This window comes from Petaurus breviceps, unplaced genomic scaffold (assembly GCF_028583685.1).
Source record: "Petaurus breviceps papuanus isolate PSGF00001 unplaced genomic scaffold, PetGlider_PUasm1.0 569, whole genome shotgun sequence".
In the NCBI taxonomy this organism is placed as follows: domain Eukaryota; kingdom Metazoa; phylum Chordata; class Mammalia; order Diprotodontia; family Petauridae; genus Petaurus; species Petaurus breviceps.
The window spans coordinates 41320-53537 of NW_027186385.1; the positions used below are offsets into that span (position 1 = coordinate 41320).

At 46.7% G+C, this 12218-nt stretch overlaps 1 gene segment (V, D, J or C); it reads right to left on the minus strand.

Annotated features, from left to right (window-relative positions):
• Positions 1–348: 348 nt before the first annotated feature.
• LOC138173286 (immunoglobulin lambda variable 7-46-like) lies at positions 349–859 on the minus strand. The segment is given in 2 exon segments: positions 349–677; positions 805–859. Coding segments are annotated over 2 exon segments (384 nt in total).
• Positions 860–12218: the final 11359 nt, after the last annotated feature.

Below are 12218 nucleotides of genomic sequence, written 5' to 3' on the forward strand. Positions count from 1 at the left end.
TACTTAACCCCAATTGCTTAGGGGCAGCCAGGTGGCTCAGCGAGTAAGAGCACCGGTTCCAGTGTTGGGACGATCTGGAGATCAAATCCCGGGCTCAGACACTCAGCACCACACCCAGAAATAACTGGCTGTGTAACCTTGAGCAAGTTGCTTAACCCCGATTGCTTAAAAAAAAAAAAAGAATATTGATCAAGGAAACTGTCATAATATGATAAAGCAATTTGGACTTAACTTTTCATTTAACTAAAGGAGCAAGGATTCTTTCCTTGACCCTCCCCTCAACACTGGCAGGGTAAGGTCTGTGTCACTGCCAAGTCTGGGGCAGTAAGTTTTTGTCTTAGTTCCTCATCAGACTGTATCACTGTGCCCCTGAGTTCCACTGTTGTACCATAAGGCACAGTAATAGTCAGCCTCATCCTCGGGCTGGGCCCCCTTGATGGTGAGGGCAGCTTTGTCCCCAAGGAGGGACCCTGAGAACCTGGCAGGGACACCTGATGAAAGACTGTAGGTGTGATAGATGAGCCGCCTGGGAGGCTGGCCAGATTTCTGCTGGAACCAGTAGGGATAGAGTGCAGTGGTGATAGCCCCTGTGCTGGAGCTGCAGGTCATGGTGACTGTTCCTCCTGGGACCACAGTCAGAGATGGCTCCTGAGTGACCACAGCCTGAGAACTGGCCCCTGAAAACAAAAGGACACACACAGAGAAATCAGGAACAGAGACAAGGGCATGACGGGCAAGGCACCTTGCTTCATGCCCAGCTCTCCCTTCATCTTCCCCCAGGAACACAGGGAGCCCCTTCCCAACCTTTGCAGAGAGTGAGGAGGGTGAGGATGAGAGCAGTGAAGACCATGGTGGCCATGCTCAGAGTCCTGAGTCCTTAGAGCTGGGGCTGGGGGCCAGGCAGTCCCTCTTATCCTCCCAGCCCAGCCCAACCTGGGAGTCGGGAGGGTGGTTTCATGCAAATAATAAGGCTTTCATGCCTAAGTTGTACTTATCGGGACCCTGACTTGGGTCCAGCATTAATGCTGAGGCAGGTGGGGCGGGCAACGGCCTGGCCCTGAGGCTGCCTCCCTGGGCCCAGCTAGGAAGCAGCTGCAGGTGTAATCAGCAGTCATGCACGCGCGCGTGCACACACACACACACACACACACACACACACACACACACACACACACACACACACACACTGGCTGTGTTTTCATGATTTCCTGCTGGGATCACAGCCCACCATGATACACCCAGGACAGTCCCACACCGCCCCCTGCTGGAGGAAATTCCCAACGCTCTCTGAAGACAGGAGGTATCACCTAGCCAGGGGTCCCGACATTTTCGTACTGGCACGGTGCCTCTGCTCAGGCTGTGACCGTCAGATTCCAGGCACCTTTTCTCAGCACTGTTCTCAAGAACAGTCACTCAGTCAGTCAGCGGACCAGAGTCACCAACTCCATCCCTCCCTTTCAGCTACAAACTTCCCTCCTGTTGGGAGTCACATTTTTAGGCTTGCAATGCAATCCACATTTGATCCTCACAATAGCCCTGCTAGGAGGGGACTCTTAGAATCAGAAGGGATGCAGGCATTGCCTTAATGAAGAACATGGGAAAGCTGGTTTGTGGTCATAACATCAGGACTTACTGCACACCAGCCACACTCCCATTATGAGGCTGCCTGCATGTTTAAGGGAAAAAATATTAATAGTGATATTGTTCTCTGTTTTGTAGGCTCCAGTTTATTAGAAATGATTTTATTTATGTTCAATTTCCTATCCAAACACACACACAGATACAAGCTAGAGTCATCCCACCTGCCCTCCAACATTAATATTTTATTATAATAAACTAATATAAATTATAATGGGTAAATTAAAATTCTGGAAGAGTTGGGAATTGTAGCCAACATCTCATCTTCTCCTAGACCATTCCTGAAAGAAACAGTGGGAGTTATTGCCCTTGAAAATATCAATGTCCTTTCTCAATGGGGAAAGATGTATAAAAGCAGTAACTTCTGGATGATGAGGCAGAATTTATAGAAAGGAGATTAGTTACTCTGTTAAAATGTTGGTTAAGAACTTCAGTAACATCTTTAGCAACAAGGAAATTAGAAAAGCATAAAAAAATGATCTACCCAATCTAAGGAAAGAGAAAATATTCATGATCAAGCAGGGGATAAATAAGAGATTAGACCATTCTGAATGCATAAAACTTTAAAAGTTTTGTACAAACAAAACCAATGCAGCTAAAACTAGAAGAGAAGCAGGAAATTTAGAAAGAAATCTTTGTTGCCCAGAAAAACTGCTTCTAGGGCTGTATCCCAAAGAGATCATAAAAATGGGAAAAGGACCCACATATGCAAACATATTCATAGCAACTCTTTCTTTTTGTGGTGGCCAACAACCAGAAACTGAGGCAATGCCCATTAATTGAGGAATAGCGCAACAAGTTGTGGCATATGAATATAATGGAATACTACTGTGCTATAAGAAATGATAAGCAGGCAGACTTCAGAAAACCCTGGAAAGACTTATATGAACTGATGCTGAGTGAGGGGAGCAGAACCAGGAACACACTGTATAAAACAATCATAGTGTGCAATGACTGATAAGTGAGAACATTAATGCAAGGGCCTCAAACAATTCCAAAAGACTCATGATGGCAGATGTCATCCACTTCCAGAGAAAGAGCTATAGAGTTGGAATGTAGAGGGAAGCAGACTGTTTTCTGCTTTACTTCCTCATGGTCTCTCTCATTCATTATAATTCTTCTGTGCAACATGACTAATGTGAAAATAAGCTTAACAGGAAAGTGTGTTTACAGTCATAGCATGTTGCATGCCATCTCGGGAAGGGAGGGAAGAGGAAGGGGAAGAAAATTTTAAACTTGTGGAAGTGAAGGTTGAAAACTAAAAACAAATAAATTAATTAATTAAAAAAAGAACTTGGAGCCCTATCTAAATATTGAAGTAGAAGTATTAAACATTTTCTTAGAGAGAGAAATATATAACAAACTTGAGAAAAACAGAAGACTTTCTCATCATTGCTGAGTATAAGACAAGAAGAAGAAGCACAATTTTGAAAAGAAATCTAAAGACAAAGATTCTCTAATAATTATCTGAAAGGAGGTGAATGATTTGGGAGTAAACTTTCAGACAAAAAAGGTAAAGTCAAATATTGAGAGTAAAAAAAGAAACCTTTGATGCAAGGTTCTCTAATAAAAGCATCTTTTCTAAAATATATAAAAGACTGTGTTAAATTTGTAAGAACAAAAGCCCTTGCTCAATTGAAAAATGGTCAAAGGATATGAATGGTTACTTTGCAGAAAAAGAAAGGCAAGCTATGAATAACTACACACAAATACTTCAATGAAATGAAACGATAATTGTGGAAATGCAAATTGCAATAACTCCTCATGCATCAATTTGGCAAAAAAAAGCAAAATAGCAAATATTGGAGTCACTGCTAGAAAATGTATATTCTAATTTACTATTGGTGGAGCCATTCTGGAAAGGAAATTGATTCCATGCCAAAATGCTCTTCAACCGTACGTACCCCTTGACCCAGCATTACTGCTACTGGATCTATACTACAAAAAAGACTAAAGAAAGAGGAAAAGGACTTAAATGTACAAAAATATTTTTATCAGCCCTTTTCATGACATCAATGAATTGTAAATTGAGGGGATACCCATTGATTATGGAATGGCTGAATGGTATATTCAGGTCTTCCCCTTTATCCACTGTCCCACATAGCTGCCTTTAGAAGAAAGAGTCTCTCTGAGAAATGAAGGAAAATGGGAGTATATACACACTGGGAGGGTTCAGGGTAAGGTACCCTCAGAATGAACTGGTCAGCTGCCTGCAGGAGGAAAATCTTCCTTGTGCTCTTCAGACCCAAACCTGTGATTCAAGGCTGGGAGGGCAGATTCCAGAGAAATGAGATGAAAGGGAGCACCCTACTGCATGGTATGGAAATGGGCCAGGGCTAGCCCCTACCAGAGACACAATTTAATAGCAGAGGTTTCGATAAGATAGAGTTAGGGAAAGTAAAGTAAAGGTCTGGACCGTGGACCTGATGAAACTAAAGGGATCTGACAACTTTGGAAGCAGCTCCTCTTTCCTGTCTGTCCTGATCCTCCTCTTCCCATCATTATTCATTTTTATGCGGTTACATTTGTGTTATATTAACATCAATTTTTATTTGGGGATAATCTCGTTCATGGCATCATAGATTTACAACTTAAGGGGATTTCAGAGGACAGGAAGTCCAACCCCATATTCTACAGGTGGGGTTAGGGTTAGAGCCATGGGGAGGTCAATGGTCTCCATCAAGTTCTCACCGGGAGTAAGTAGCAGAGACAGGATCTGAACCCAGGCTGACTAACTCTAGATTTGGGTGTTGACCCCCGAATGTCACTGATTAGCTTGTAATGTCTCTTGTTCTGCCAGACTGTGGCTTCCTGAAACACCATAGTATTTGAACTTTGTCACATCCAAACCATCCTCCTTCCATCAGCTACCTTTTGGTGCCTGGGCTTGAAAACAGATGTATCATGGAAGTGCGAGAAGTGCATCTGAGGCAAAAAAGGGAGGACCCAACAGGAACTAAGGCTTCCTTTCCAAGAGGGCACCGTGCTGCCTAGACCACGGGGAAGGAAAAGCATAGGTCATGGAGGGCCGGAGCAGACCGGCACTTCTCCCATCCACATCACCAGGAAGCCGTTGGTGCTGCCCACGCATTGTGACCTCTGGTGGTGGAAACCCTCCATAAGGAAAGGAGGTGGATGGAGAAGAGGGAAGGGGAAGGAGTGCGGTCCTGGAGACAGAACGTCCTCAGTTCAAATTCCATCTGTGGTGCTTCCTAGGATGAGGTTGGGCCAATCACCCAACTTTCTGAGCCCCATTTTAAAAATTCATTTAGTGAGAATATTGTTCCAGATTGTAAGTAACGCCCCTTTCTGTCCCAAACAATGAGTTATGGTGACTTTGGACATGTAGAAAGCCTTTGATGTGTGAGAAATAAATACTACTGGTTACAAATGATAGAACATTCTATTCCTCCAAATTAAAACCTTTCCCTAGCCCTCTCTGGGCAGTGGAATGGACATCTGGGGACGCTGATAAGCTCCAGACTTTGGCCACAAGGACTCCATGCATAAGGAAAGTCAACCCTTCCCAAGCTCAGGAGGAATGGGAGGCCTTTTCCACAAGTGACCAGACTGCCTTATGTGTCTTCAGGGATAAATGGGAAATTGCAGCTCATGCAGCCAGAAGAAGGTGACAGAGAGTTGTGAGGGTTGGGGGGATGCTGACCTCAAAAACCACTTGTGTTTCCATAGAGGAAACATCTCATCTACACCATGGTGCCTGAGGTTCATGTAGGCAGGGCCTGTGCCCCCACTTTCCTTCCCTCTCAAAGGTCTAAGGACAGAACTCTCCCCCAGCAACTTCATTCATACTTTGGTGGTAACTTAGAAAGGGGAGGTCAGAGGAGGCTTTTTTCTCCCTTTCCCATGGGCCTGGACCACTGTGTGCTTGAGATTGGTGTCATAGGACTAGCAGGACCAATGAGCCTAATCTTTGGGCTGGAGACCAGAGATGGTCAGGGAGGCAGGGTCCAGTGTCATGTTTTCAGAGCCAGAGTCTCTCTGACCTCCCTGAGAAACGCCTTCCATAGACCTAGATGACTGATTTGGGTGCCCTGCCTAATGTTGCTGGTACCAGGTTCCATAGATGGTCCCAATGTTGCTGGCCCCTTCAATGCCAGAGATTATGACTGACTCATAGAACTGTTACATGATGCTGGCTGAATCTGTGGCTTGAGATTTTAGAAAGACCGAGAGAAGCTTCGTTGTGAGGGCAAAGTCAGGTACCCTCCCCTCCTTGCCTGCTCTGCCCACTGTAGGAGGGTGAGAGGGTGAAAGGGTGAGAACCCCCATAACTATTGAGAACCCTCTCTCCATGTTCTCCCTCACTCTGGCAGGGAGAAAATTCCAAGTTCTAGGGGAGATACAGCAAGAGCTGTGCCCCAGAGGCCTCTCAGCAGGTGTATCTGCTAGTTTCTCTGACCTCTCTCATACCTCCCCAGAGCTGCACTCCATCTGCTCCTCTGTGTTTCAGCCCTGTTCAGGCCCAGAGCCTGGATCTATAATCATGGATGTCTCTGACTGGAGTAGAGGGTGGATAACAGGAGAGAGAACCCTGACTCTGCCCCCATGGGATGGGCTCTGTAGGAGGCAGCTGCCCAACATCACATAACCTCATGGGCACAAGTCTAAGAAGTGAGTGCCTGGGAGTCCCTGGGAAGGCATAGAATCTCACCAGCCCTAGAAGCCAGTCCTCTACCTGCCTCAGTCTAGTGGCATTCCCCAATGTGTCTGAGTGTGAGCATGGACGAGGAGGGCCACTGTCTCCTGGGATTCCAGATGTCAGAATCATGTGCCGGGGTCAGTGGGGTTTGGGAGAGTGCTATGGGAATGGAAATCTAAGATCTTCCCTGCCCCTTGACCTCTTGATAGGCTTAAGGGCCTCTGAGAACTTTCCCTAATTTGAAAATAGGCTCTGCCCCCTAATAGGCTGAATAAGGGTCACATGGAGCCTGGGGCAGGAGGCTTGTTTTTCAGGAATGCCCATACCTGGTTCCTTTGTGATTGAGCAGTTGGTCAAGAGGGCTGAGCTCACTGAGCCAGGAAAAGGCTGTAAGTGCCCTGATGTGAGGTTTTCTTTTGGGGCCCAGTTTAGGAAGAGTTCTGTGATTTGTCCAGATGAGACTCTGGGCAGCCGTTGACCCCCCCGGGTTTCAATAACCCAGATGTTGGTTCTTCCCTCTCTGCTAACTAATCATGATGCAATGGTCAGACAGTTGGAAGCCTGTCTGCTGATGTTTCTCTGTCTGTATTTGTTTTCTGCCTGTAACCTCTGTATTTTCTGAAGTTCAGGGTGCTGACTTTTCCCCCTGAACTAGGTAAATAACATATATTTGATTAAAGTGAGATTGTTAACCCATTTTGAGTTGCTTTCCTTTATGAAAGCAGATCTGGGAACCTGTGCTCGCAGCCATCCTGGGGATGCTGGGCTGCTTACTGCTACAGAGAGTAGTCCCAGAGCTTGTCACAGTGGCCTTGGCCCAACTACTCATGAGACTAGGGAAGGGAATGAGGCTGGAATGGAGGGGGTTGGAGATGGAGGGCAGGGCTCCCAGAGGAAGCTCCAGAAGAACAGACTCTGTTTTCTCTGGGACATAATAAGGACAGTGCTAAGGACTAAAGGGGCCGGGAGGTGAACAATCAGGAGACCGAGAAGAGAAATCTTGACATGTCTCCTGCCAGTACTGTAAAATATGGTAAATTATGCAAAATTTCCCCAAGTGTGGCTCAGCTGCCCTGAGGACCCAGGTCAGATGGGACGGCCCCATCTTATAGGGGACCCTTCAGCTCCCTGCATCTGTGCTCAGTAGCAGCATGTGGAGGAGACCCTGAGTGAAGGTCACTGGGAACAAGAAGGAAGAGGAGGAAAGAACAGCTAGGAAAAATGAGCCCAAGGGAGGGACAGAAGAAGGGAAGGCTTGTGGTGCTTGAAGGAGAAATCACTGGACCATTAATGGAAAGTTTATAGTGACTTTAGAAGGCCTACTTTGTACTGAGAGTGAATCTGGGGCCTTGGGAGATTAGCTGACTTGGCTACAGTCACACAGGTGATAACCTCAAAGGCAGGATTTGAACCAAGACCCGCTGACTTTAGAATGAATGGTTTTGTCCCTCTACCACACTACCTTGGTTCCCTGGAGTTTGGTCCCCACACACCTTGGCACAGGAGGCTAGATTTGTGTCTCCTGTTTCCTCTCCCTCCCTCGGGGTCAGTCCTGCCCACAGGACATGAGCAGCCTCAGGCCCTGTAGGTGACAGAACCAGGCAGGGACCAGACCAGGGAAACTCAGGAGTTTCTGTCCCACTTCCCCATAAGCCTCTCCCAATGTGCTCATGTAGCCACTTTCATAGTAATAGGACTGACAGTAATAATCAGCCTCATCCTCAGCCTGGAGGCCAGAGATGGTCAGGGAGGCAGATTTGTCTGGGCGGTCTATGGAGCCGGAGAATCTCTCTGGGATCCCCGAGGGACGTTTCCTAAACTCATAGATGATGAGCTTGGGGGCCTGGCCCTGGTGCTGCTGGTACCAGTGCACATAGGCATCACTAATGCTGCCACTGCTTCTGGTGCAGGAGACTGTGACTGACTTCCCCAGAGCCCCGGACACTGATGCTGGCTGAGTGAACATGACCTGGGCCCAAGTACCTGGAAAGACACAGAGAAAGAGAGATGTGAGGGAGGGGCCAGAGACCCTCCTTCTGCCCTCCTCACCCAGGGGAAGAGAGGAGACAGCCGCCCGGTCCTGAGAGCCCCCTTTCTCAGAGACCCCTCATGTGGCACCTTGGCAGAGCGTGAGGAGGCTGAGCAGGAGAGGAATCCAGGCCATGGTGGAGACACCCCCAGAGCTCTGCTCCCTGAGACCCCTCAGCTGGTGCTGGCCTCTGCCAAGTGTCTCTTATCCTTCCCTCAGTCCTTCATGCAAATCTGACACTTCCTTGTTTCTCACTGTTTTAGGGACCTGAGAATGGAAGGAGAGTCAGGGGAGGGCTGAAGGAAGGGGAGGGATAGCTAACAGTACAGAGGCTTTGACTGTGCCCCCTGGGAGGGCCTGGAGAGGAAGCAGCTGCTGGGCCATCCAACAGCCCAATGATGTTAATGCAGGTGTCTGGGGTGGGGGTGGGGCAGAGCCCCTCAGACAGTTTAGAAAAAGCTCCCCAGTGTCCAAACACAATCTCACAGTGTTACCTCCTGGCCCGCAGGCAGACATCACCCTGGGGCTGATGTGGATCCTGATTCAAGGATGAAAGTTCAGTGGTCTGATATAACCTGGGAACTCAGGGTTTTAATGCTTTGTAGGGCTTTCCATGCAAGTTATGAGATTTTTACAAATCAGGCTGTTACACCAGAGGCAGACATTCAAAAGTCTCTATTGCCTCATTGACTAGGATATTGCTTCCCATGGAGCATGTCATAGACCTTCCTTGTCTGCATAGCCCCTGGGCCCAAAGTCTCTTCACCCACCCTGGTAGTGAGGGCCCAATCTGATGTCCTGCTTCCTGACAACTGGAACCAAGGATGCCATGTGCTGTTTTCTCCTACTGACATTCTTTTTCTCATTTGGGTTTAAGACTCAAGGGGAAAAAAGAAGAAGGAAAGTCTGAGAATGAGAATGCAATGGAGGAAGAGGAGGGGAATAAGGGGAAGGGATTTAGGTTGAGGGGGATGATCAGGACCAAGGCCAGATCCAGGGGCACAAAGACAAACATGAGATAAGGCAGTGGGCCCAGTAAAGGGACAGGTCCATGCTCTGTGGGGCTCCCCTTCAGGCTCTTTGGGGCCCTAGGAAGGAAGCTGATCTGGTGATTTCTCCCTCCAAAGGTCAGATGCTTCTCTGAGTCTGGCTTTGGGGCGACCAGGCCTCTCCCTATAATGACCAAACTGAATGAACAGAGATAGGAGGCACCTTTTCCCAATAAGAAGCTTTCAGGGTAAAAGGACCTGGGGAAGTGTTGGGAGGGAGGCTGGGCTCTGGGTCTGTGGCGTAGGTGGGACTGAAGGGCAGCGTTCTTGCATAAGGGTATCAGTGTAAACCAGGGTGTGACCTCCCAGTCACTGGATGTGTCCCCAGCTGGCACTTGAGTCTCTGAAGCCCAAGTCATTTGTTTGCTGGCTGGCTTAAACCTAAGCAGGCAGGACACCTTAATTCCTCAGGGGAGTGCAATACCTGATGTGTCCACCAGGGGGCGGTGTGTGACACCCTGAAGACACATTGGCCCCTCCACAGCTGCTCTGGTGCTTCCCCCAAGAATGCTGTGTCCCCACTGGTCCCCAAGGACAGTCAGGCTTCAGATGCCTGGACTTCCTCCTTAGCATCTTGTTGATTCAGATTCCTTCTCCACCTAGCCCTGGCCAGGTGCTAAATGTAGATGAGGGAGTGATGAATTCAATTTTTTTTTTTAGATTTTGTGTTTTGTACTAATTTATTTTTAGCTTCTAACATTCATTTCCACAAGATTTTGATTTACAAATTTCCTCACTGTCTCTCCCACCAAAAGATAAGAAACATACTGATTACCCCTTCCTTCAGTCTGCCCTGTCTTATATCCCCCTATCAATCCTTGTACTTTCTTGCAGGATAAGATAGATTTCTACACCCCATTGCCTATGTATCTTATTTCCTGGTTGCATGTAAAAGTGATTTTTAACATTTCTTTTTAAAACTTTGAGTTTCAGATTTTCTCTCTTTTTCCATCCTCACCACCCCATCCTATATAGAAGACAAGCAATTCCATATATACGTGAATAGTTATGCAAAATATTTTATACATGTATATGCACACATACATGTACACACATATTTCCACAAATACACATGTGAACAAACATATATACACATGCTTACAATAGATACACACCTGTATACATAAAACATACAATATACATATACATATATACATACATGTATATATCTGTATCTCTAGCACTCTCTCTCTCTCCCTCTCCTTGTCTCTCTCTGTCTATCTCTGTCTCTCTCTGTCTCTGTCTCTCTCTGTCTCTCTCTCTCTGTCTCTCTATCTGTCTGTCTGTCTGTCTGTCTCTCTCTCTCTCTCTGTTTCCCTCTCTCTCCAGTTTAGATATGTCCTTTTACAGCCTGGTCCTCATTAAAACTCACAGTCACACTGAATGAGTTCTGCTAGAGCAAGGCTGGCTAGACCTCCCCCTCGTTCTTCTAGGGACACCCCTGAGAGGTGGGTGGACTTTCTCTAGCACCATCAACTGTGGAAGGGCAGAGGCACAGCCTGGGTCATGTGCTCATCCCTTAGGCTGCTCAGATTAACCACAGAACAGACTCTGTGACCCCACAGAGGAATCCTGGACCCAGACCAAGGTTCAGAGGTTTGGAGGAAGCACAGAAATCATTAGAGACCCTCAATTCTTGTTTCATGAAATGGTAAGAGGGGTGAAAGCTGACAGCTAGTGACCTCTCCTTTCTTCTCTTCTCTGGTTGGTCAGTTGTTGCTGGTTCAGACATGTCTTATTCTTTGTAACCCAGTTTGGGGTGTTCTTGGCAAAGATACCATAGTCTTTTTCTGTTTCCTTCTTCAGCTCATTTTACAAATGAGGAAACTGAGGCAGAAAGCATTAAGTGGCTTGCCCAGGGTCATGCAGTTGGTGAGAGTCTGAGGCCAGATTTGAACTCAGGAAGATGAGTCTTCCTGATGGCAAGCCTTGTGTTCTAGCCATGGCGGCCCTTAGTTGTCCTCAGATAGTGACTTTTCCTAGATTTGGCAAGGGAAGCCACCTCCAACCTGTTGTTAGTAATTCCCTTTTTTGTTAGGGGGCTGATCATTAATCATCCACGTGTTTTATAGCTAAGCTCCTCAGGTCTTCTGCCTCCCATCTCACCTTGGAGAGAATCTTGGATTTCTCCCACATGACAAACAGTACCTCTTCTCAGCGAGGGGGGCTAAGTCCTGAACCTCCCAGCCCCTTTGTTGCTGCTGTTGAGTTGTTCAGTCATCTCCAACTCTTGTGGACTCCATGGACCATAACACAGTAGGCTGATTCCAGTCACCTTTTCTCAGTACTGTTCTCAAGAACAGTCAACCCAGTCAGTCAGCAGACTAGTCACAAACTCCATCCCTCCCCTTTCAGCTACAAACTTCCCTCATGTTAGGAGTCCACATTTTTAGGCTTGCAATGCAATCCACATTGAATCCTCACAATAGCCCTGCTAGGAGGGGACCCTTAGAGTCAGAAGGGATGCAGGCATTGCCTTAATGAAGAACATAAGAAAGTTGGTTTGCGGGTCATAGCATCAGGAGTTACTGTACACCAGCCACACTCCCATTATGAGGCTGCCTGAATGTACAAGGAAAAAATATTTATAATGATATTGTTCTCTGTTTTGTAGGCTCCAGTTTATTAGAAATGATTTTATTTATGTTCAATTTCCTATCCAAACACACACACAGATCCAAGCTAGAGTCATCCCACATGCCCTCCAACATTAATCTTTTATTATTATAAATTAATATAAATTATAATGGGTAAATTAAAATTATGAAAGAGTTGGGAAATGTAGTCAACATCTCATCCTCTCCTAGACTATTGCTGAAGTAAATAGTTGGGAGTTATTGCC